The following is a 26,612-nucleotide window of genomic DNA, read 5'->3' on the forward strand; positions in this document are numbered from 1 at the left end:
TGACGGTCTCTTCTGTCCCCATATGCCTAAATGATGATTTACAAACAGCCTTGTGAGGCGCTCTTACAGAGGAAATTGAAATAAGCATTAGGGACTTGAGAGAAAGAGCAGAGCAGTCAACAGCAGAGGTCAATGGCCTGGGTGTTAGACATATAGCCAAGGGGAAGGTTCCTCTGGGTTCATAAATCTCAGTCAGAGCTCTACAAACAGCACTTATTTTAGACGGCAGCATCTATTTATCCAAATCACTGTCTTTCTCTGACAGCACAAGGTTAGACACACTAGCTGTTCAGGCCGCATGCTGTATTTGCATCTTTGCATCAAGTTATGTTTTTCATTAAGAATTCAGCACACGAAGATGCAGATACCGAGTAACCTTTACGCACAAAATTACTCTGGACAATTTCTGGTCTTTTTTTTAATTTTCTTGAAGTACACAATGTAGCTGCTGCTGTAAACTCATCATTTTTTGATATTTGACGCATTTATTACATTAAAGATTAAAGCTGAATTGACAAAAAAACTACTTAATATGTCATACTTATTCAATTACTTTAGCTATTAAAAGGGAAGTCCACCTATTTTTACATCGAAATGTCGATGCTACATTTGCTGCAACTAGCAGACTGCACCCAAAATTTGCATTGTGGTTTACTGAAATTTTTTAGAAAATTGCCCATCATGAGCTTGACAATGTTAAAGTAGTCAAGTATGTATCTTGAATTAATAACCTCATAAGAGCAAATTTAGACGGGAGGTTTAAAAAAACATTTATTGTTATTTTCACGGTAATTGTGTAGAGGCATTTACTTCATTCACAAAATAGGAACAGTAAAATTAATCAGACAAGAAAAATATATATGTAGTCTTTTTCTTACATTATCAATATATATATACACACATTGTAAAATAGGACATTGTAACAAAAAGGAACCAAAAAGTGTAGCAATAAGCAAGTTATGATAGGCTACATCTGCAATGTGAATACAGATGTGAAATGGTTATTTAGTAAAATAAAAAAAATTCAGATCCTTCCTCTGTTTCACAGCAGGTTTTATGGCTTTGTTTACAAAGTTTAGACAAACCACAGTAAAGCTAATTTAAAACATGACGCATCTAGCAATATGTGAAAAACCTAAATGTTTGTTTTAACACCATAATCCCCATTGTCATGGTAAAAACACATTTTTGCGCAATTTAGGCGCCATGCTTTTGGGCATTAGTCAGACGTTATGTATGTACACAGACATGTAAAAATCTCATGGCTGCACAGAAGCATTTCTTCCAAGACGACAATATTACAAAATTACACTCAATTAAGCATTACAAAACACACACGCACACTTTAGTCTGAAGGCCAAACAGCCCAGAGAGAATATAGGCATTTTGTAAAACAACAAGACGACAGGTCCAATGTTTCAGAATCGGTGGCCATAAGTGATGAGTGGAACGAGCCAGGCTCCTTACAGATGATGCAAAACGTACATATTTTATCTTTTTCTTCAACTAAATGTTTAGTGTGAGGGTTAAGGAGATCTACACATGATTGGATCATAACCTTGGCTTGAATCATGAACTCGGACAGCAATTTAATCTGCTAAATTGAGATTGAATCACAGTGTTTTTCTGATACTTTGCCCCCATGAGCATGATCCAAACATAAACAAATGTCTTCCAATCATTGGTTTGCAAATACTTAATTAATACTTGGCTCAAAAGGTAAAACATGATTGGAAGGATAAAACGTTAACAAAGAGGGGGCTGTTTTTAACCCTTTCATGCATAGAGGTCACTACAGTGGACAGCTATTCAAATGTTGTTTTCTTGTATATGCATGGGTTTTGATGGCATAGTTGCACATCAGCCACTACAGTGAGCGCTATTTTAGTGGCTGATGTGCAACTATGCCCCATCATTCCATCAAATGACCCGTCTGTGGTACATTCAGCACAACTGTGACAATGATTACCAAAACAAAAAACAAAACACACCGTACAACACCACTAACTCACTCTGCACGATAGAAACAGCTGTAAACTTGTAAACCACCAAAGTCGGGCGGGATCTAGTTAGTAGGAGGCTCTTCAAGCAAAAGTCAGAGATGTGATCAGATAGACATGAGCAATGATAGACATCAGGAATTTGCCGGGCATCCCTCAGATGTGAACCGGAAAGTTGCATATAAATAACAAAATTCCTTGGGAAAAGGACGAAACTAAATCCTGAACAATTGTTATTTGGTTACACTGACAAAATTGTCTTTAACAGATATTAACATGTCAAGTCATGAAATCTAATAAAAAATTCTTCCTTTACAGATGTTGCTTGACCCTCAGAGTCACTGACACTTCCCAGATGTTCAACACCGACACAAGAGGCTTAATTAGCAGTTCAAGTTCACAACACTGAGCTCACACCCAAGTACATATAGAGTAGACGAGGTGAGAAGAAGCTGTAGTCCACACCTCTCTTTCACGTCAGATCAGATGGGTTCAATTCACTTCCATTTCAAATGAGATATGGATGAGTAATAACAGGAAAATAACGCATTTTAATTGCATGTTATTTAATATTTAGTTCTGAAGAAAGCTGCACCTGCGTTATTAGACTGAAAGTGAATTGAGCCCTGAGCCACATGTTGATGAAGTTCAGAATTATCTCCATCTGAAGGAGGGGCAGATAACAGGAGATGTGTCGCCACCTGTCGGCCAGCGCTGGTATTGCAAGGACATCATGACCCGCTACAGGCAGGATGGATGGACACATGTTGTATAAAATAATGCCCCGCCACGACTTGAGAATTTGGTTATGATAACATTGACCAGTGGGTGTAAGATAAAGCTAGGATGTTGTAAACACTTCAGGTTCAGAGGTCAGAGCTCCTGACAGATCAGCCCTTATTTGGCAATGAGTGTTGGTGTCTTATTAAAGGCTGAAACACTGAGCTGTAGAAAAACAGGCTGTCGACGTTGCGGCATGACATACTAACATAGGACTCTAAAAGAAAAACTTAGTGACGGATGCTGCACATTGCACTGTTTGAAATACATCTCCCAGGTCATTTATAAGCAGCATGATTTAACACAAGTTTGCCACAAAGAAACATTTTAAGCAGATTATTTTAGTTGCTGCTAGTTCTTAAAAGAAAGGACTGCCACTTCAACTGTTACACACATTCTCTCAAACAATACGCCGTAAATCACATGATCATCCAACATCTGTTACACCTGGGATGCCTTTTGGACGTGATTTAAAAAAAAGAAAAAGCAGCACATTGTTTGATGGACATTGATAATCTACAAAGTGCAAATGCGCCACCTTGTGCTGTGATATCCAAACACGCCATCCAAAACCAGCTACAGTCCTCCCTGTTTTGCACTGGTTCAGTTCACTGAAATCACACAGTAGAGTGTGAGTCTGTAAGATAGTCCAGGTTTTGGTGGAAACATCCATCTGAAAAAGTTCAAGACCACATATGCGCTCCAACATTATGAATTTAAAATAAAAGACAAAAAACTGTCACACAGGTAAACTGATCCATCTCCTTGAGGATGCACTGCCTTTCAAAAAAACACAAAAAGAAAAAACACGGGAGAGAAAACAAACACACTGCTCCAGCTTGACGCACACTCTTCACTGCAGCTTTGTGCCTATAAAATGAGTCCTGGTGCACCCAGGAAGCTCGAGGCATTAAAAAGTTTCTCATTAAACACCATAAGTAGCTCATATTCCTTCTGGAATTCTTGAATCTTTTCATCATCAATAAATGCTCCACTTGTGAGAAAACTTAATCTGAACAACACAAGGAAATATGTGTACAGTTGAATGTATGAGTGTAAGCGCGTGTGTGTGTGTGTGTGTGTGTGTGTGTGTGTGTACGTTGTGGTGTGAGAGGGAACAAGCTTGTATCACATCATTTCCAATGATGGCGGGTGTGAGATTTGCTTAGGACACTGCATGCAAAAATGCCAATGCCATATATGCATTACTGTGCGAAATAAAAAAATGCATTTCCATAGTTACTCTGAACGGGTCTGTGGGGATGGGGTTGCGCTGGGAGACTGTTGCCGTGGTGACAAACTAAAATGTTGCGTTGCTTAAGGCATCATATTAGATGACGGAGGAGTTTGTCCTGTGGCGAAGAAGAAACAAAACAAAGTGGATTAGGTACATTACTGTTGATTACATTCAAAATGTACATAATTGTGCGATAAACTGGTGAAAAATCGGCCCACAACAAAAGTCGAGCTGTACCCACACCTCCAGACCGACTGACTCACATTTACCTGGTTAGGACTCGTTCTCCATGGAGATTGTAATGGTTTCACTGTCAGCTGCGAAGCCAAACAGAAAATATGTTAAGGTGGCAGATACCAGAAAGTGAGTTTGTTAATTCTGACGGTGAAATATGATCACCCCTGATCGAGCTCACCTGATTTGAGGGTGTTATTAGCCTGATGGTCTCCGATGTTGTTGGCATGCTGGTCGTTGCTCAGGAGGCGGTTCTGTGACTCGCTGACAGGACTCACAGGGACTTCGACAGCACTGGAAACATGCCCAACAAATAAAAAGAAAAAAGCAATATTAACTGTGCTTTCAAGGCTTCCTCAAAAGCATAAATCCCTTTTAGGGCCTCACGTCAAATAATATATATTTTATTATACCAAGATTGATCACCTTTTACTGGGCTCCGGCTGCAGGGTCACTGTGGCCTGCTCTACATCTGCTGCGTTGACCAGCCGTGCAGGGAACGTCAGACCGTCTCCCTGACTTTGGGAAACAAGGAGGACAGGAGACACTCAGGGTTAGGTGCATCCAGGCTGCAGGGCAACAGACTGCAGTTTGATTAGATTTCCTCTGGACTTACAACATAGGTAACCTGATATCTAAAAAGAGGAGATCCACTGCTTCCAAACTTTTCTTTAGCATAAAAACATGTCCCGATACATTTTTTACAAAATTACTGTGCTGTAAAATTCAACCCCAGAATCTATACTTCACTTAATCCAGTAGAAATGCTACAGGATCCTCTTTATCTTTTATGATTATTTCTACTTTTTTTCCCCCTTTACCTGGTGAAGATCGGCAGCAGCCAGTATTTCTTCTGGTCTCCGAAGACCTGCGCAATATTCTTCCGGAAACCCAGAGAGAAGCCGTTCTTATCAGAGCCTGTCCTAAAGACTGGTGCTCTGAACGCCTCTGCACAGACGGGACAACATGGAGAGACAAGCATGGACAGAGAGGACAAATACAGAGGCCGTTAAACAACCAACAGGTCCACTTCCACTTGATGGGGAAGAAATGGACTGAAGACAAGAATCTGTGAGAGTGAGAAGTTGTCATTTAACCTTAAAAAAATGATTTAACATTAATATTACAAATTTAAAACTAAAAGACAATTGAAAACCTCTTAAAAAAGGGTAATAATTGTGTTTTTGAACTGTGTGTGTGTGTGTGTGTGTTACCTATAGTGGACCGGTTCTTCCCTACAAGCCACAGGTGGTAGCTGAAGAGGGACAGAATACTGATGCAGAACATGGCCGCCACAAAAAAGAGAAACAAGACATGGAATTTGGCGTGAGTGTCTGCCAGCTCATTCTGGGGGAAGAATCGGGAGAAAAAAAAGAGAACAAGAGACGAATCAGTGACATGTTCACACAAAGGGTATTTATGGCAAGAAGGAAATAAGAGAGAGAAAGGAAAAAGGAAAAAATAGAGAAATAAGAAAGGTCTCATGTGAACCACATCACTGCACGCACATCACGACAAAAACCATGGCAACGGCGGTGAGGCACTGCTAAAGGCTTTGGAGGATAGCTGGGTTACCTTTGGGCAGTTCTCTGCCGATTTCCTCCGGCAAAGCTTTAGTACAAACAGAAACAAGACTGGTTAGCAACACCAGGAGAGGTCAGGTAGGAGAGGAGGGAGCGCTAAGGAAACGGCAGGCAAGTCAGGGCCAAGTTAGGTGAAAGAAGGGGGGGAGAGCGGGTGAATGCACAAATTCTGCCCTGAATTGAAAGAACAAAGGAATTAAAGAGGAAGAGATGAGAGGAAATCGAAGGGAACAGCAACAGAAGAAAAAAAAAAGGAAAAGAGGGGAGGTGTTTGCATAAGTGGTGTGACCGATGGTTCTGATAGCGGAGTGGGATACAGAGAAGAGAGGGATCAGTAAACAATGACCCAGTGTGCAAGAACTGGGGATAACAGAGGGGGGAACAGAGAGAGAGGGGTCAGAGAGTGCAGAGGAAAAACAGAAGAGCGGTACAGCTCAGCACAGGAGAGGTCAGCACCATGCACAACCAGCTCAGAGGATGCTCCCCCAGACTCTGACATGCAAAAGGAATCTTGCATCCTCCGCAGCATCACCCATTCACATTCAGCACGTCATTTACTCACTGTCCAGAACTTTATGAAATACTGCAGCACGGTGGCCGCAATGAACAAGCAGTACACCAGCGAGTAAGCCAGGAAGAGGATGAAAAACTTGTAGTTGGAGAATCCGACACAGTTGTTCACCCTGGAGATTCACAAATGCAGAAAAAGATTAGATGTGACATCACTTCCTTCCGGTTAGAAATCTTATCAGACTGAACTTTTAAAAAAAAGTTTGACTCTTATGATTGCACCAAGACGGTAGTTTGCTTTCTTTGGTACAAACCAGAGTATAAAGCTCTGCTGCCTTCTTGTTTATGGTTAATCTAAGACTTTTAATACAGTATGTTTTGCCACCTTAACTCGACCAAAAAAGTAAAAGTAAAGGGATTGACATTAAACAGCTCGATGGGCATGTTGCGAATAATGCTTGGCATGAGCTATCAAACTTATGTGTGAGTGTGTGATGTCATATGTACAGTATATATATATATATATATCTTTGTTTAGCAGGTTTTACATACCAGGGACAATGGTGGTCCATTTTCAGCACACACCTGCCACACACAGAATACACGGAGAGGACAGATTTAGAGAAACACAAGAAAAGCTTGATGTTAAAGGATAAAAGAGACAAATATGTTGGTTGACTCAAGAGGAAGTCTCAGAGGTAGCATGCAATAAATAAGGGTTTCTCACATGTCACATGCGGAGCAGTGATGACACCGGTCGGGCTTGATCACTTGACAGCGGTCACAATAACGGATTGCTGCAACATGTCAACACAACAGGATCTTGTTATGGGACAACGCCAATACACTCTCACCTACACATTCACATTTCAGACACACAGACGTACCTCCGGCTCCTGTGCGGGTGTACATAGGCAGACTGGTGGCGGCTCTCCATAGGATCTCTTGCTGGGTCTCCGGCCTCTCTTCCTTCTCATAACGCTCCTTCTCAGCTTTGGGCAGGCAGAACTGGAGTGGAGGAGGAGGGAATAAAAGGAGATTTTAATGTCAACAGGGGATTATAGAGATGCAGAGTGGGCTTGTTTTTGGAGAATTAGGTTATTGTACCTCTTTGGAGGGGTTGGCAGGGTTGGTGAAAATGGTCTTCCAGTAAGACCATACAAACATGATGAAAGAGAGGTGGAAGAAGATCACGTAGACAACTGGAGGGAAGCATTAAGCAAAATGTCAGAACCAACAGCATACAGTCTAAGTGACATCGAACATAGGCATTACCATTAAATAGACGATATAAGGAACTGCTGCTGTCGCTTGGTATATATGGAAACACAACACATCTTGTTGAACATGAGTGGAATGCTGAATGAGGAGCTGTTCTGCTTCAAGAACAGCGACCTCAGCACTTTGAGAGTGCATGTTTTCTGTGCCAGCCTTTTTTTAGTTAAGTCTACAGAGCATATTTCATCAGCTATTAGAAAGACTATTAAAATGAAGAGATAACTGGCTCTGCTCTGTTAATTCACACATATATGTTTAAATAACATTATTTTTATTTCACCAAGACACTTACTTTTCTCTCCTATACTGGGGATGGTGACTGAAAAAAAAAAAACAGAGAAAATTAAAACGTTAGATACAAAGACATTGTCATTTACACAGTGATGGTTATATGGCAGCATTAGAACCAGTGGTTTTACATGCTGACAGTGGGCTTTAGAAAGATACATTCACAAGTCACAAAATGCTTAAAGGGATAAGAATGAAAGAAAAGAAAAACTATTTTCTGTAACTCAAAATTGTGTTTGTATTTTACACCCTTCCCCTTAAAACAAACACTAGAAAAGTTGCATTCAGTGGCTGTTCTGAAGCTTTCAGTCATTACACAACCTTTATCCCCAGTTATTTTTTTTATAATTTCCATTTATCTGAGCACTTTAACAAATTCATGTCACATAATGAGATTGTTTTGACAACTGTTTCCGAGATCTAACATGAGCTTTCAGTTTCAAGTTTTGGGTTAACATGGGAGAGAAAAAGCCCCTTTAGTCATAAATAAGGTCATTAGAAAATCAGAAACTGATAAACTCCATCTGCTGAGTAAAATTAACTTCCACTTTAAACAGTTGTGTCAAATGTCTTCCTTTTTTTCCCCTTCTTAGTAATAACCCTGGATTGTCTCACATCTTCAGGCACTTAAAAACCCCTTTAGATGATTCAATCATTCACTGCTCATAACTCTCGAGCACAGGGCGGACACATCTTAAGCAAAGTGGGGATCAAACAAATAGATATGGCCTCATTTTAAGGAGTCACCATAGGAAAAAATTACCATTAATCTAGTCTTTGTGATTGTTTTAAAGCTGTGATAAAATGTATATACCCTGACACTAAATCTTATCAAGTGCTTGTTTAAGAAAGGAGATGCACTTATGACTTCTGGTGACTAGTAGTTCTCTTGAATACCTATGTTGAATACACTTCCTGTAAGTCGCTTTGGATAAAAGCGTCTGCTAAATGACTGTAATGTAATGTAATGTAAGTGGAGATGAATGTAATCCTGATATGGGAACTCAAGAAATACACAAGCTATACATGACACCACTCACAGTTAATTTGTTATTCAGATTATAGATGTTTTCAACATGTTCTCTCATCTAAACTTCCAACTCTCAGAGCCAAACACTTAAACCAACCTAATTACCAGTATTAGTCTAATGAGAAGGAAAGTATGCATCTGGTCAGCCAGCCAAACAGCCAAACACCAAACACAGATGTTTGGCTGTTTCATGTCACCACCCAGAAGACCAAAGATGTCCAAAAAAACAAATGTCTCCATTAAAACAAGGCAGCCCCTCATAGATAATTAGCTTTCTCTACATTTGGACAGGCTTGCCAACCCCATTGTTGAGCTGCAGTCCCTGTACTTCCTGCTGGCCAGCAGCTGTGTGCAATGAAAACACCGGCGTTTAAACACCTTACAGAGGCTTCGGACGGCTTCGGACGGCTACTTACATATACAAAGCTCCACCACGTAGGCGTAATACGACCAGCAGACGACCAGGGCGATAAAAATCACAGGTATCCATGCTAAACCCCGTTGACAGCATCTCAGGACGTGTGTGGGCGCCATCTTTCTCCCTCTACTGGGGGAAAAGGGAGTGTCGACGTGTGACGTCACTGGGCTGAACATTTTTTTTTTTGGTTTTGGGAGGATTCATTTTATATATTGATTTGAATAAATTGTTATTTATGTACAACTATGTCACAAGAATTCCACATAACATTTATTATGCAATTTTTTTTTTTTATTTTTTTGTTGCTGCTGTAAAAAATGTTTAGGTGTATTTTGCAACTTTATAAACGCAATTTGGAGATGTTTTTTTTTATTGTATAAATTGGATATAATATATGTAATTTGGAACCTGTACTTATTGTTTAGATTTTTATTGTATTTGTGTCAATAAAGTTTTGCAAAAAAAAAAAGGATTCATTTTATATATTGATTTGAATAAATTGTTATTTATGTACAATCAGGCTCAACTATGTCACAAGAATTCCACATAAGATTTATTATGCAATTTTTTTGTTTTTGTTTAGGTGTATTTTGCAACTTTATAAACGCAATTTGGAGATGTTTTTTTTTATTGTATAAATTGGATATAATATATGTAATTTGGAACCTGTACTTATTGTTTAGATTTTTATTGTATTTGTGTCAATAAAGTTTTGCAAAAAAAAAAAGGATTCATTTTATATATTGATTGGAATAAATTGTTATTTATGTACAATCAGGCTCAACTATGTCACAAGAATTCCACATAACATTTATTATGCAATTTTTTTTTTTGTTGCTGCTGCAAAAATGTTTAGGTGTATTTTGCAACTTTATAAACGCAATTTGGAGATGTTTTTTTTATTGTATAAATTGGATATAATATATGTAATTTGGAACCTGTACTTATTGTTTAGATTTTTATTGTATTTGTGTCAATAAAGTTTTGCAAAAAAAAAAGGATTCATTTTATATATTGATTGGGATAAATTGTTATTTATGTACAATCAGGCTCAACTATGTCACAAGAATTCCACATAAGATTTATTATGCAATTTTTTTTTTTTTGTTGCTGCTGCAAAAAATGTTTAGGTGTATTTTGCAACTTTATAAACGCAATTTGGAGATGTTTTTTTTATTGTATAAATTGGATATAATATATGTATGATGGCAAATGCTAGGATTTTAATTTGGAACCTGTACTTATTGTTTAGATTTTTATTGTATTTGTGTCAATAAAGTTTTGCAAAAAAAAAAAAAAAAAAAAAAGAATTCTTCATTTTTTTTTTTGCTTTTTCACAATGTTGCTTTTTAATAATAAACAAACTAGTCATTGAACCTTGTACCTTGTCAAAACGCCAAGCTGTTTACGGGGGTCATATCCACATATATTAATGTATTATTGATTGAAGCAATGCCTGAGTTCAGGGCGGTGCTTATCTTTATAGGTTCCCTCAAGTTCACCAGGAAGCAACTGTTACAGGAACCGTGGACTCTGTAAATCTATCACCGAGAGGTTGAGGTCAACAGTGAAAGTATTATTTTCAGGTAATCCATAAAAAACCTGAAAATGTCTTCCGTTGAGATGCACCTGGAGACATATTTGTCGCGCATCGGGTTTGCAGGCCCAGCCGAGCCCAGCCTCGAGGTGCTGCGGTCGGTTCACAAAGGTCACCTGATGTCGGTGCCGTTTGAGAACCTCACGGCGCACAGCGGCGGACGAGTCCAACTGGACCTCCCTCTCCTGTACGAGAAGATAGTGAACCAGCGCAGAGGGGGTTTCTGCTGCGAGAACAACGGCCTCTTCTACTGGCTGCTGTCCCAACTGGGCTTCCACGTGACCCTGCTCTCAGGCCAGGTGAGGAGTATGATCACGGGCTACTACGGCCCACCTTTGGACCACTTGGTCCTCATGGTGAGCCTTGATGGGCAGCGCTGGCTGTGCGACGTTGGGTTCGGCTCAGCGGGCTTCAGCGTCCCCCTTTCCCTGGAGACCAGTGGCCCTCAGGAGCAGGGCCACCGAGTGTACCGCATCAGGAAGGACACTGGGTTGCACTTTCTGGAGTGGCAGCAGGAGGAGATAAAAGGGGCAGATGGAGACTGGACGGAGATCTACAAGTTCACCCTTGACCCTCGGTGTCTGGAGGACTTTGACGAGATGTGTTGGTACCACCAGAGCTCCCCCTGCTCCATCTTCTTCTGCAAGTCTTTGTGCACCGTTTTAAAACCAGGTGGAAGGCTCACCTACATCGGCCGCAGACTGACCAGCACCACATTTCCATCAGAAGAAACTGGGGGAGTGTTGGAAACCACAACCAGGGAACTCAAAGATGAGGAGATACCTGGTATTCTAGCAGAGAAATTTGGAATTGTTCTAAATTCTCCACTCATACCAAAGGATGAGGCAATCACACCACCGCCAGTCATGTATTGATAATGCTTTACACCTCCATAGGGCAAAATGATGTGAGAAATGTATATTCTCATTTAAATGACTGCAACATTTTTGTATAATTTCTTATTCAAGTTTGAAAAAAAAACACCCAAATAAACTTGTAAAACATTAACCACATGTACAGCATTTTACAACACATGTAACAAAAAAGATAAATTGTCAGTCTGATTTAATAAATTATACATACACTTTTAAGATGTACAATGGTCATTGCATTAATCCATATCCGTCTTTTTTTTTTTCCCAAAGACAAAGTCTGCGTTCAAAGTATTTACACATGTACAGTTATCAGGCAGCACTTTACAAAGCAAGGCATGAACGACAATACAGATGTTGAGCTTCATATCAAACCTCTAACCCTCATCCTCCCACCTACTCAGATTGTGTGTGGGGGGGAATACTCAGCTGTCCCATGATTATAATACATTTTCCCATCTCGCCTTTGATGGGCATGACAGGGGAATTCCAAGAAATTGAACGACATCCATGAAATCCATCACGATCCACAGGAGATTCAAAAAGGATTACTGTCCAAGGACTGAGTTGAAAATCAAAAAAGGGGTGGGGGTAATGAGTAGACAGGATGTTTGCAGGGTAACTGGTGCAAAAAAGGTGTGGCAACGTGTGACACAAAAAAAATCTACTCTGCGACGGGGTTTGGGGGCGGGACTGAGCTCGCTCTTGCAGCTTTGCGTTCGTAGTTGACAAGCCTCTGCCCAACCAGGTACCTGTGAATAGAGAGTGATAATCAGGACAAAAATAATCTCTCAATTGTAAAATACATGTTGGTTTCTACAAATAGGTCTACTATAAAAAAGATCCTTACTTGTCGTTCTTGATGTGTTCATAAAGGCGTTTAAACTGTCGGATCTGGAAAGACAGGATGCCGATGAGCGAGACCACCATCAAGAGGAACGGGTAGATTCTCCTCTGCATTAGAATCTCCATCTCTGGGGTAACTACTGCAAAAGTAATGCACTTCAGTTAGGAATTGTTTCAGTGAACTTCCCATTAGCACTGTAGTCACTGCAACAGTCATCTGGAGATGAGAAGGAACAAAGTATCTTGGAGAAACCTCTACAATTTGATGTTACTTCATAACTCATAGCACATTCACAGGATTAATCTGATGGAAACTGTCAGAGCTTTAAGTGGATTTAAGTGAACAAGGCCAGCGCTTTATTCCTCTCCTTTCATAAGTGTTGTGCATTACTCAGCACAGGAGATGATATTTGTCTCTTATTGGGGTCAAAATCCTTGAACTGAGAAGGTGAAAAACACAAATTTAAACTAATAACTCTCTAACTGATTTCCATGTACACACATACTCAGACACTCACCAACAGCAGGCACCACTCCAGCGGCGATCACGTATGGCACGCACAAGGACAGCAGCAGGACTGAGATGACCGGAGCTGCCAGCTTACCGATGATGAACTGGAGATCGATGTTGCGAATGCCGTTTGCATAAACCTGAGGGGAAAAAAAGTTTACAGTAATTCTACTTTACAGCAAATGACATGTTATTCCAATATCCCTCTCTTTAAGCAGAAAAGAGTGAGTCAGCTACAAAAACAGCACCTTTAGATGTAGTATGGATCCACTACCTGGCTCAAGGCCACCGGAGCAGAGTGAATTCATAGTGACATGGGAGCTTTAACTCAGGTTCTCCAGCTGAATTAAAGACTAACCACTCAACTACCCTGCTGCTCTGTTTATGTACCGCATACAAATTCAACTGTAGTGTAAAAGCAAATCCTGCATTTGTTTTTTTATCTTATTTAAAATCTATTTCTCATTTAGAGTAGTAGATACTTGTTCGTCAAAGTCGTAATGTCCATCTCAAACCCACCTGCTCAATAACGGTCTTCAGCCACCACTGAGGGCCCATCAGAGTGATGGCAGCGATGATTTTGGCATGGAGCACTCCAAGAGCCCAGTCCTGTAGATAACAGAAAGCAAGGGATGAACATGGGTGTGAGAACTGGGAAATACGTGACAATTTTTTAAAAACACAAATGGGAAAACAAAGGAACAATTACAACACAATACCTACACACCAATGACCACTAAAAGGAAGTATCTGTAGAGAGAGGTGGAGAAAGACAAACACAGACAACACAGACCAAGAGTCATACCTGCCAAGGGTAGAAAAGGGGTGTTTGGTCCAGGGGGACCCTGAGTGGGGCCACAATGACCAGTTCAAACAGCAGGCCCAGTAGCAGAGGGATGACTCCAGCGACCAGCAGAGCTACAACCAGGGTCTTCAGAATCTGCACAAACAAAGCAAGGATATACAATGAACACAGTCAAGTGTTGTTCCACTTTGATGGTGCCACATTTCCTCCTTCATGGGACAGAACTACTGCAGCACTGGCAGAGTTAATGACAAGGTTGGGATATTTCTATTATGCATGTTCTGGCACATATTGGATGTCGGCCCACTGATCTTGTAACAAGCAACCAACCATTTAACAAAAACACAGTGTTAAGGTCCAACTCTAGACAATTTGAAAGCTGGAAAAGGGAACAACTAATTACAATAGCACTCTGCTGCCCAGTTTTGATGTTCGCCAACAATGGAGGCTGCCCACAGATACCCACCATGAGTGTCCACTCCTGGACTTTGCGTGCAATAACGGTGCGTCCCTGGGGCATCCAGGCCAGCAGCACAGTGATCCCGCGGATAGACAGCCAGCAGACATAGAGGCCGCACGCTGCCGTGTACAGCTCGTGGATTTTGGAGCTCCCTGTCCAGAAGGACATCAGCCAGCGCCCGGTGAACACTGGAAAACACACGTGACAAAACAAACATGACTTCAGTTAAACGTTCCAACTCTAGAGTGATCCTCAGGTCTGGTCTACATAGAAGTGAATTACTAGTTGAGCTTGAACTAAAAAAAAAGAACTGCTTTAACATCACAGACACACACATATATATATATATATAGATTCACCCTTTAATTATGGTTTGGGTGTGGGTCTGAGAGTAGAAAATAAATTGCTGGTTGTTGTTCATGCCACCACATCTTACCTGGTAGGGTTAAGCACAGCAGACTGGCCACCAGCAGAGTCATGCACATGAATGCTATCAGCAACACAATCTAGAGAAAATAGAACAGTTTTAGAACACAAGTGAATGTAATGAAGTAACATAGCTTTGGAAATGCTTCTCTATTTTTGGTTTTCAATGTATAAAGTTGTCAATGCTGTATTTTATAAACTACAACTGGAATATGTAGTACAATCATCAGATAAAGGCCTTTAACATGAAGGAGGACGAGTGTAACAACTGGGAGTTGTATAACCTAAGATGTACAGTCAGCGAGCCTATGGCATTGGCACAGTTCTTTATTTGTGTGAAGTCAATCAAAAAAACTACAGAAACTATGTTTAAAAACAACAGTTATACAACATGTAACTCCAGGAAACCGATCCAGAAACTGCATCGATAAACGTTAAAAACCACGGGACCTTCTCACCCTGAATGGAAAGCGAAGGGGTCTGTGGTAGGGCTGGAACCCAACTGGTCCCCCTTGCTGCAGAATGGCCTGATGGGCGGCGTGCAGCCCCTCGCCAACAGCAGGGGCAGGGTTGTTATTGTTGTTATGGTGACCAGGAGGAGGGTTGTTGTTGTTGTTGTTGTTCACAGGTTGGTTCCCGTCATTGTCCTCCTGCTCCCCGAGGAGGTAGGAGTGGAGGTCTCTGTGGAGGTAAAAAGGTGCGTTTGGTTATAGACAGCCAATCTGATAAAAGTCTGGGAAAATTTAGAATGTATAATGAAATATGTAGAAGTGTATTCAAACTTGTGGACTTACAATAGATATCCAGCACTCACTGTCCAGGCCCTGACCAGGCCTTTGAGCCACTGGCGAGTGTGTCCCTGCTCCAACAGAGCTGGCAGCACAACCTGAAGTAATAATAGCTCCAAAGACAGCTCGCTGACCGGAGCGTCACTGAGGGGAAAGAGGTGGACGGGGTCAGGGTTTAAACAGGTGCCAGGGCACGAACCACATGGTAACATAGAACAGCTGATGTGCTCAAGACATCTGTTCTCAGCATTAACTCAAATAGATAGGTGACTGCAACTGTTTTTCTCAGTCTTTCAAGTTGGCAATGCGTTGGATATTTCCTCTTTTGTTCAAGATGTACAGTTAGATGTAGTGGCTATCTGGCCTCAGGAGGAAGTGGTAACACACACCATTTCAGAGAGACAAGGGAGCGGCTTTCCCACGGTTTATCGCTAAGTTACGTATTACTTTGTTATGCCTGCTGGTTACCTGTAGAGCATGACGTTGTATGGGAGGAAGGTCGGCAGCAGTAGTTTGATCAGCCGGATGGGCAGCCACAGCATCAGCAGCACGATAGAGCCAAACACAACCACGGAAAGGATGAACCGCCGCAGGTGTCTGTAGATGGGCAGGTGGATCATTTCCTGCACCGGGTTAAAATCTGGGTCGTTGAGGTTTCTCAGAAACCACAGCACTCCCGGCCTCAGCACCTAGTGAACACAATACAATAAGAGTTAGCGTTAGATCTTTTAGAATAAAAATGCTAATAACCGCCTTGGGGTTGTGTCCCTACGCCAAAGTTGCAGTGTCTGTTGTCTGTCCAAAATTGAGTCACTTCAACATTTTATCCTATTAGACATTTGTGTAAAATTGTCAAATACATTCTCGAGACATTATGGCCAGAAATGTATTTTGTGAGTCACAGTGAGCTCTGATCATCAAAATCAAATCAGTTCAACATCTAGTCGATTTGGACGTTTGTGCCAAAGTTGGAAGAAATTTCCAGGCTTTCTTAAGATGTCACGTCACCCAGAATTGGATGGACATACAGACTGACGGACAATCCAAAAACATAATACCGCTGATCACAGCTGTCTCCAGCGGGGATGCATAAAAATAACCTACAGTAAACTAACTGAGGAAAGAATCTACATTTAAAAAAAGCAAACGGTACTTTCATCAGGATCTTACCTCTCTCAGGAGAAGGATGAAAGAAGCAAAGTAGAAGACATAGACCATTCCCACAAGCCAGTGCAGGAACATGGTGGTACCAGGGGCTGATTTAAAACTCAACTCTCTGTCTTTCAGGGAGGCATCGAACATCTCCTGCAGGAAGTAAATTGATGAATAAATAAAGCATTAACACTGATTCAAATTTCAGCGTTTGTTCAAAGATGACGCATTCTAAATCACTTGTCTTTGATAAATCAAAGCACAGTTGCCTAGAAGATAAAAGAATGTGCTATAAATAACATTTTCACATGCCATATGCTTGTTATTAGACAAAGCTCAATTTGTTTCTGAGAGTACATGCAGAACAGCTGTTTAAAGGTTAATCCCATTATCTATACTGGCTTTGTTCACAGTTCATTCAACACAGTTCATTTTCAGGCCAAATTCTTTTCACAGGTGACCAACTACAGAGAAAGAAGGATGTGGTTCTCTTGTGCTGTGTAAGCTGCTCCAGCTGTTCTGGGCATGTCCATTGGCTCTGGACTGGCTTTTAATAAAAACGTACCCACTGGCTTACAAAGTGTAGCATAGGTGGGAAAGCTTAGGTGGCCACAGGAGGTGGAAGGGACTTGGGACTGTGCCACTTAACATCAGAGAGTGAAAACTTGCTGACACAGAGAGATACTTGTAGACAACAAGAGTTAGAGCCACAACAAAGAGGCACATGTGACTCTCTTGAACTGTCCAAGCCATGGTGTGTTTTCTGTTTTTCTGTGTTAATAAATGTATGAGCTGTGTGAGCAACATCATCTGTTTTGGTCTCTGTCTTGTGTCTGTCGATGGCTGTTTGACAGACACCTCTCCAGTGTGGAGAATACCAGTCTCATTTTAGCTAATTGTGTTAAAACAACATGGAAGAATTCACTGAAATTTCAAAGGGATGGGAAAGTGAATTTAGAAATTGAGCCTAGCTTTAGCTGACAATTAGAACATAGATATCATTTCAGAAAAGCATGTGCGACTATAAAATATGGTACTGTATCTGTGACTATCTGTTAAGGATGAGAAATACAATTAACCTTCCTATAAGATAAGATAAAATAAGATAATCCTTTATTAGTCCCGCAGCGGGGAAATTTACAGGATTTACAGCAGCATAGGGTATAGTGCAAACAAGAGACATAGTAAAAAAAAAAAAACATATTATAAATAAGCAAATAAGCAATAAAAACAGTAAAGAATCCACAATAACTGAAATATTATGTATACAGACAGAATAACTATGACCATGTTACCAAGTCTTACCATAACAGCAGTTTACTAAATAATATAAGCAAGCGTAAGGGGGCTTCCCAAAACAAGAACGACATAATTTAACAGTAAAACAGTGAAAGAGAGACTTACTAAAGAGCAGATATCAAGCCACCATCCACAGATGAGTGGAAAAACACCAATCTCCACAACAACCAGCAGAGAGACCTGTGATGGAAGCAGAAATGTGTCTCAGTATCACTTTACAACATATGTGTATACATTAAAAACTTAAAATCTCTATAAAAGGTGATATACAATCACTTGACATCTCACTTAGTTTAAGGCACTATTAAATGGACAAGGCCGCCTCAAATGTTACTATTAATTCTGATGATTTTTATCATTCTGTATCAAGTGAATGCTATTGTTTAGTTTCTGTTTGTGCTCGCAAAAAAACTCAGATTCAGTGTTGTGTTCAGGTAGTAAACCTCTGTAAGTAAATACTTCAGTCTATATTTTCACCAAGGACAATGCAGACATGGGTTACACAAAGCAGACAGCACTTAGAGGCGTTACCTTGACAACGATGTAGCAGACTCCCAGCAGACGTCGGGATCGCTGGAACCTGACCAGTGCAGCCAGTCCCTGACGCAGCCATTAAGGATCAACATTGCTCACACATTTGCATCCGCACGGACCCCAACAGAATAAATTCCCCCATGCATTGTCTGTCCCTGTAATGGAATTCTGTTTGCCTCAGGTGTTTTACATTTCAGTAAAGACCAGGACACTGATGTTGTTAAACGGAAGGATACATGACAGAGGATGAGCGTCATCGCCAGCAGTATGTAGCCCACAATGGTTGTGATTAAGCCCTCAAAGTGAGAGGCTTGGACCTGAAGACCAGTACAAAGTTGTTGACAAGCAATTAATCACAAATTCAAGAGACACGATATTGCATAATAATGCTGCAAGTTGATGAAAGCAGTTTCTTACATATTCCTCAAAGCCAAGACCCACAACAGAGAAGTGGCCAATGTGGTAGGGACAAAATGCTGAAAGAGGAAAAGAGAGAAGACATTTTTCCATTGTGGCATATAAACTAGGAAAGAACAAATGCAACCAACCTGCAAGATTGCTATAATTTAATAATATGTCATATTCGGTTTGATGTTAGCTTTATGAAAATAAACCTTAATGTGTGTTTATAAATCTTTGTTTTAGTCTGTAGTACTCACCAAAGACCAGGATGAAGAGTGTGTTAAGAGACACCACCCAAAAAACATGCTCCTACAAGACAAAAGAGTCCAAGTACAATTTTTCACTTAAAAGTTCATCATACAAGACTGTCACAAACAAAACTGACAATTACAGGTATAAAAAAACTTACCAAAAATACCAGTGAACCATCCAGGCCAAGCATCTGAAAAGGTGAAATGAAAATATATGAAAAGCTTCATGATGTATAACACAACTAAACAAAAACTTTGATGATGATTGAGTTTTGCAAATTGTGTTCTAGGGATGGGGGGGGGGGGATCAGTCATGTCATGTAGAGTTACCCTTTCCCAGGTGAGCTCCTCCGCCGCTCTGTCCCACTCCAAAGCATTCCAATTCATGTCATCTATACAAAAACATATTCACTTTAGATACAATGAAGAGCAGGACATTCACAACTATCAGCATCTTAAAAAGTATCTACATAAACATTTAATTCCATATCATTGTCAAAATAAGTTCCATATGCATCATCCTGCTTGTCAGATATGGCCACAGCATTATAGTGCACCATCTGGCGACAGGACAACCCTGTCATTAAGTTTGTTTGGTCAAATCATTATGGGTTGGCTTTTAGCAGCAACACAGAAAAATAAAACTCAAGAACGCCGTTAGGATTCCATTATTAACGCTGTTCTGGGGGCAATTTGTTTGCAAAACAACCTATTATTTCCTCTGCATTAATTTAGCTGTGATGACACCCCACAGCTAGAATAATGTATAATACAATCACTATTCATTACCAACCCCTTTTGCCTAGCCTGCTGCAAAATCAGTCCATTAACCACGGCGAAATAAAACAAATAAGTGGGTTATGAGTGCTGGGGGTAGCATTTTGACACATCATTATATCATTCTGAAATGAATTGTACGCTTCAGCATGGCAGTGCTACCGTTTGTTCTAACGTTCAGCAGTGCATTTCCATAAACCCTGTAATTTCCTGTTGCTTCAACAACAGTCTTTTTTTTGGGGGGCTTTACTGGAGACTTTTTCATGATGTTCTGCTCTTTCTCATTAATGCATGAACTGCACCACTTTCTCATTGTTTTATGATGTTAAGCAATGTAATTTAATAAGGTAATGCATTCTAGCATATCTCTATAAAATCTTAACAGGAAGAACATAATGTGAGATGTGATGGACAGACAGAAAGTGTGCCATTCTTGAACATAATCATTGTTTGTTTGTGCTAATACGCGTCTAAAAATGAATGCTATTTATGTAGTGAAGAAAACTCTTTATACAGCCTAACAACTCTTCAATACTGACCAAAATTACAACTACAACTGCTAGAAAAAAGATTTAACCGGAAACTCTGATTGTGATTCATTTTCTCACCTTGTGCTCCGTTGTTGGGGTCAGCATCTTCGGCTGCTGCTCCTCCTCTTCTTCCAGCTCTGGGTCATCACCTTGGTCTGGGGGGACATCGGGGGGCTCAGGCTCTGCTTCATTCTGGGCTGGTGGATCAGCTGGGGCTGGCTGGGCTGCAGGGGGCTCATCAGCTGCTCCCTGGCCTGCAGCTTGTGCCTAAGGGGGAAAAAGATGCATGTTTTTGACATAGGGAGATGACAGTAAGGGTGATTTTGTGTGTATGCAAAATATGTATGTTGGGGAAATATACTGCCAAGTAGATGTATGGATTATGGAATGGTATAGTATCTAAATTACGCACATAGTAATATAAGACAAACTCTCTTTGCGCACTATCAATAACTTAATTCTTCACTTGATGTTTAATGTTTGGCTTAAAGAACTGACTAACATGTCATGAACAATAATTCCTTTTATTGGTTCTCCTCCCATGTTTGACATGACTGACTTGGCCTCATAGGCAATCAGAATAATCAGTCAAATAAAGTACCTCATTGGCTTGTCCGGCTGCATTAGGTGGTGGCGGCTGGTGCTGCTCTAACCACTGAGGAGCGCCACCGTGGACTATCTGTTCTCTGAGCCACACCAGGCTGATGAATGCACACAGTGTGCAGGTGACCACGAAGCAGCCCTGTAGACAATCTGCAAGCAGGTTCTCTCTGCAGACGCACAAAGATTAACACTTTTGTAAACATACAAAAAAAACTGAACTGGACCTTTAATACGTAAATATGAATATGAAGAGAATAAACAGGTAAAGGAGCCTAGCTATAGCTTTATTAGTGTGTAGTAGGAGAATGCTGGTATCATCACTCACGTAGAGAGCATGTCCAGCGGCAGTGTCAAAAGTGAGCTCACAGAGCCGGTAAACAGACACTTGTAGATGCGACCTGAGCCGGAAACCAGATAAATGAATGAGTGTCATTTTTTGTGAACACAATATGTGAGTATTAACTAGATCTAGCATTTTTTTTTTTACATTGAGAACTTAGACGGATTTACATATCTTGGAACATGCAAAGCATTGCCTGTTAGGTAATGGTACTCAAGCTGTAATTCTCTTGATCCTGTTAAACCATGAAAAATAGCTAATATGTGAAGCTTATGTCATGGTCACTTCACACAATATAATGAACATCTACTTTTAAACCAATGAACCAAACCGATCACCTATACATCAGTTAACCTTTAATACCACATTGCTTTGAAGAATACATTTATGAAAAAAAGAAAAAGGTAAATTACATGTTTACGATAGTAAAACTACAAAAAACAACTGACAAGAGCTGTATGAAAGGTGTAATCCAGTATTAAGGAGATCACTTTGGCCTTGAGTACACATTTTGTTTATCTCTGCATTTGAGTGTGTATTACGTACATGCAGTGAGAGGAACCACCCCGAGCCATGCGAAAGCCACCAGTGTGTAATGGAACCAGTAGCGGATGGCCGTGCCCACACTGGTCAGCAGGCCGGCACAGATGTCCTGGATGGGCAGACGTGAGGGCATGTCTGGAGAGTAGACTGAGGTGGAAGGAGGGAGAGAATGAACCAGAGACATTTAAATAATCTTTATTTTTCATAATGCTCTAAAATATTATTTTAAATTGTTTTTAAAATTGAATTTCAGTAACGGAATGATCACATGTAAAATGGACTGATAGGAAAAAAAGAACCATATGGCCTCATCTGTAAGGCTTGTTTAGGAAACTCGAGGCTGTTTAATGTATTAAAGTGGATGATCCATCAATGCCACAAGGACTTACTTGGTGTGAACGCAAATCTGTGCTTGCATAATTCACAGTACTCCTTCCTGCTGTGCTTCAGCCACTGGACCAAACTGTGAAGCAACATTGAGACAGTCAAATGTAGAACACAATTCAACAACGTAAAAAACCTGTTCTGCTTGATAATTTCCATGTTTTTAGTACATAGTTTTGCATGTGTGACTTTAGGAAAAGATAGTGGGAAACATATTTCACATCAACAGGAATAGAGACCTACTACAAAGCATATATCAAGTAAAACAACCACCTATGAATACTTAACAAGTTTTTTTAATATCAGATGACAAGTGTGCACGGTCACATTTGTAGTTTCAAAAGTTCTGATTTCAATAGATTTTATTGGTGCAAGATTTGGACATTTTTACTATCCCAAATGGTCGCTATTCACAAGGCCTTAACAAGATCCGGCTACAGACTGACACTACAAAAAAAAAAAATCTCCTGTGATTAAGATTTAAACCACTGTCTGGGATGTTAACATTGTTTGACAAACACAAAGGTCGATAGCGGTGACCTCACATAATCTTTCCTACAACTGCTAAGACGACACAAGGATATGTGATGAAGACGCATGCTCAGCTGTCCTGACCTCTCCAGGATCTCTGGACCCAACAGGCACAGGCTGTGAGAACTACCCATAATAATAATACCATTGCAGCTCGTTGTGACACGGGCAAGACTCTGGGATTAACAACTTGGTTATGTAAGGGTCATTATAAAAGATGATTCCAACACACATGACATCATTTAGGGTAAGACCTGTGTCATTAGACATACACAGCACAGGGTTATATAAATATAAATATATATATATATATATTTCAATTCAAGGTTTTCTCTGCCCCCGTTGATAAATTAAAACTAGGTTTCGCCAGAAAAATAGATCACATTAATTCCTTTCAATGTGTTGTTCAGAAAAGTTGTACTGAGATCAGCGTTATAGGTCCACAACAGCTGGGTTCTGGTTTAGAACTAACCATAGGATTTTTAATTAGTGGGAAACACAAGGAAATAGAATAAACATAGCTAACGTTAGCTGTATCCTGAAAACACTTAGCACAACTGCACAATCAGGACACAACAGACTGTAACTGTGAACTTTTTTGGGGGGCTGGACGTGAACTATTATGGATACAAACTGAGATTCAACAATTGCCACAGAACAATCTAGGCCTGGCCTTTGCTTATGCCTGTGGATTTCTATGCAGCTGACCCTCTTGTGACCAGTGATGCTCACACACAGGACAGATGAATGCACACAGGACAGTCTCCAAAATCCCAACAGGGGCTGGTGTTGTTTTCACTTTGCCTATACTACACACAGTAAATCAGGGACACGATGCAACCTGGATGCGTCAGGTGATGAACCTGTTTTGCATCCTTTCTTGATTCTTCAATTACATTCGCTATCAAGCAACCGTAGTGGGAATAATCATAGGGCAAAACTTAAGCAACAAGTCACCCTGAAGTGGATAACAAAGCACTACACTGGGTAGTTCCTAATATGATGTAAGCATATACAAATCCTTGGTTTTTCCTTAGACTATGAGATTAAAAATAACCTAGATGAAAGACACTTTGGGAGAAAAAGTATTCTCTTGGCTGGGTTACTTTCGGACATTACGCTTATGTATGAGTCAGGAAATGTACAAGTACAACCATGGAACAATGTAAGTATGATAAACATTATACTTCTACTTCTTTTAGAAACAACAAATTCTAACACATGCATGCAACACCAAACAATAACAAAACTGGCACAATCAGTTCTACGGGCTATCTCTACGTCAACCTTCACAGGGACACTAATACAAGAAGAAGTTGCAACAAGTTATCACAGTGTCCAAAGTTAGCCTAAACTCACAATAGTGTTGATGATATTTTTGGTGCACAACAGTGTTTAATAATAGGAGAAAAAGATAAAGAAGTACTACCTGATAAAGAAGTACTACCCTGAGCCTTCCTCGTAGCACTTATTGAATTCGTATTTGTTTACTGCACTTATCCTATTCGTAGTAGTTTGTAGCACTTATTATATTCGTATTAGTCTGTTGCAATTATTGTTTTCGTAGTAATTTGCTTCTGCACTATACTTTTGCTCTGGCTTATGCTTTAAGATGCTTGTTTAAGAAAGGAGATGCACTTATGACTTCTGGTGACTAGTAGTTCTCTTGAATACCTATGTTGAATACACTTCCTGTAAGTCGCTTTGGATAAAAGCGTCTGCTAAATGACTGTAATGTAATGTAATGTAATGTAATGAGAAGGTTTTTCCTGGTGGGGGGAGAAGTGGAGGTTACCAAAATGACAGCTGAGGAGTCAAACACACTTACCATTCCTGGTGGATAAACTTGATACTGCCAGTGCAGACACATGGGTGGTACAATGGTTTGTCTGGGGTCCCCTCGGAGCGGCACACACGGCAAATATCCGCTGCACACACACACACACACACAAACAAACACACACACATAACAATGTGAGTCAACATGATGCCCATCTCCAAAGCCAAGCAAAACAAACGTGCAGATAGAGAGTAGGTGTGTTAATTATTATTATATTCCTTTATTGATCCCCATGGGGGAAATTCGAGTGTTGCAGCAGCTCAACTACACAGACACAGACAATAAATACACATACTATACAACTACACAGACAATAAATACACATACTATACAACTACACAGACAATAAATACACATACTATACAACTACACAATAAATAGACATACTATACAACTACACAGACAATAAATATACAACTACACAGACAATAAATACACATACTATACAACTACACAGACAATAAATACACATACTATACAACTACACAGACAATAAATACACATACTATATACAACAGACAACAGACAACTCCCTTTTAGAATATACATTCCAATGGGGATGCAAAATAGCGTTTACTAAGTGAGTAACAATGTCTTATCCATGTGGCCAATTCATCAGCAGTCTGATGACGTCAGCAGTACCGTCCAGCTATGTCTCTCTCTCTCTCTCTCTCTCTCTCTCTTATAGAGTTCGGCTGCACACCAAAAATAACTTTTAGCACTAATCTCCCGTCTTCCTGAATCAACCCATCATGAGCGTCACATTGCCAGGCTACTGAGCGATGCTATGCTAAGTTATCCACTAGCAGGCCAGCTCGGCAGCAGGTCGCCTTTACGACCGTCGCTTACCTTCTTCGGCGGTATCCATGACGATCGGTCACCGTTTCTTCCGCGATTGTCTTGTTCTGCGGACCCATCCACGACACAGACACTACCGTTCAGCCAGCTGAGTTAAGCTAGCAAGACGTGTGTATCCTTATGTGTCGGATGCATTGAGATTCATAAAATGGTTCCCCCCTCCACAGCCTGTTTCCACAGTGCTTTTCTCCGTGTTGTCCCCTCACAATCTGCCTTTTCGCCGCTAAACAAACGGGTTTCTTTCTGAATGGTTACGTAACACTATAAACATTACATCCTCCGTGTGGCTGAAGTGTCAGTTTAAAACCTGGGAGACAAACGGCTAGCTAAAATGGCTAACGCATGCGCTAACGTCACTGCTAGCTCCTGTCACAATAGTTCTGTTTTTGCCACAGCGGCTCAAGCTTTACGGCAAGGGAAACGTCCATAACAACCATCACGTGGTTACCGGTGGGCGTTCCTATCCAAATACCGGAAGTGATTCTAAACACAGCTAACGTGTACATTTCTTTATTGTGTTTACACTGGATAAAGTGTTCTCAATTTCTTAGCTTTTACTGTGTAATGTTTCTTGAAACTGGGTGTCAAATATGCATCCATGTTGGGTGTGAATCAACTACTTTTATATAACATCACACGACTTGCACCTCTGGACATTAGACAGTTTCAAGAAACATTACACAGTAAAAGCTAAGAAATTGAGGGTTTTTTTTCTCACTTTTTATTTTATTTTTCTTTAACAAAACATAACAAATAAGGTTATTATCATACACATTTGGTCAAATTAAACAACAAAGATTTTTATTTTTTTTTAGGAAATGTTTATCCAGCATTAACACATGTATCCTTAACAAAGACAGAGAAAAACAAAATCAGTTTTAATCTAAGAAGAACATACAGTTCCA

General features: G+C 40.3%; 3 protein-coding genes across 3 annotated transcripts; 1 reads left to right on the top strand and 2 right to left on the bottom strand.

The window, feature by feature from the left end:
- Window positions 1-753: 753 nt before the first annotated feature.
- On the bottom strand, window positions 754-9,480 carry LOC129110514 (palmitoyltransferase ZDHHC20-B-like). The gene is made up of 13 exons (XM_054622596.1): window positions 9,357-9,480; window positions 7,915-7,941; window positions 7,452-7,546; window positions 7,232-7,352; window positions 7,072-7,141; window positions 6,897-6,929; window positions 6,397-6,517; window positions 5,466-5,598; window positions 5,073-5,199; window positions 4,678-4,770; window positions 4,433-4,545; window positions 4,287-4,334; window positions 754-4,132 (listed from the first exon to the last, which is right to left on the bottom strand). Exons 1-12 carry the CDS (start codon window positions 9,472-9,474, stop codon window positions 4,291-4,293), a joined length of 1,095 nt encoding a protein of 364 aa, XP_054478571.1. The 5' UTR covers window positions 9,475-9,480; the 3' UTR covers window positions 754-4,132; window positions 4,287-4,290.
- A 1,295-nt stretch (window positions 9,481-10,775) lies between these two features.
- On the top strand, window positions 10,776-11,888 carry LOC129110893 (arylamine N-acetyltransferase, pineal gland isozyme NAT-10-like). Its single transcript, XM_054623155.1, has one exon. It carries the CDS (start codon window positions 10,967-10,969, stop codon window positions 11,828-11,830), a length of 864 nt encoding a protein of 287 aa, XP_054479130.1. The 5' UTR covers window positions 10,776-10,966; the 3' UTR covers window positions 11,831-11,888.
- Window positions 11,889-11,997: 109 nt separating this feature from the next.
- LOC129110493 (E3 ubiquitin-protein ligase MARCHF6-like) lies at window positions 11,998-26,098 on the bottom strand. The gene is given in 26 exon segments (XM_054622577.1): window positions 11,998-12,579; window positions 12,678-12,813; window positions 13,192-13,324; window positions 13,704-13,793; window positions 13,990-14,124; window positions 14,456-14,637; window positions 14,886-14,955; window positions 15,334-15,556; window positions 15,670-15,807; window positions 16,132-16,352; window positions 16,834-16,968; window positions 18,220-18,294; window positions 18,646-18,714; window positions 18,885-18,965; window positions 19,066-19,124; window positions 19,308-19,359; window positions 19,460-19,492; window positions 19,632-19,693; window positions 20,687-20,722; window positions 20,725-20,875; window positions 21,210-21,378; window positions 21,537-21,609; window positions 22,098-22,241; window positions 22,484-22,557; window positions 24,838-24,937; window positions 25,699-26,098. Coding segments are annotated over 26 exon segments (2,748 nt in total). The 5' UTR covers window positions 25,718-26,098; the 3' UTR covers window positions 11,998-12,491.
- Window positions 26,099-26,612: the final 514 nt, after the last annotated feature.

The sequence above is a fragment of the Anoplopoma fimbria genome, chromosome 21 (genome assembly GCF_027596085.1).
Source record: "Anoplopoma fimbria isolate UVic2021 breed Golden Eagle Sablefish chromosome 21, Afim_UVic_2022, whole genome shotgun sequence".
NCBI classification, from domain to species: Eukaryota; Metazoa; Chordata; class Actinopteri; order Perciformes; family Anoplopomatidae; genus Anoplopoma; species Anoplopoma fimbria.

Bases quoted from the DNA above. Each gene is read 5' to 3' on its own strand.
- LOC129110514 (XM_054622596.1), bottom strand. From the start codon at position 9,474: ATGGCGCCCACACACGTCCTGAGATGCTGTCAACGGGGTTTAGCATGG. The intron at 7,942-9,356 runs GTAAGTAGCCGT...TTTTTTTTTCAG, and splicing joins CGTGGTGGAGCTTTGTATAT to TCACCATCCCCAGTATAGGA. The intron at 7,142-7,231 runs GTACGTCTGTGT...GACATGTTGCAG, and splicing joins CACCCGCACAGGAGCCGGAG to CAATCCGTTATTGTGACCGC.
- LOC129110893 (XM_054623155.1), top strand. From the start codon at position 10,967: ATGTCTTCCGTTGAGATGCACCTGGAGACATATTTGTCGCGCATCGGG.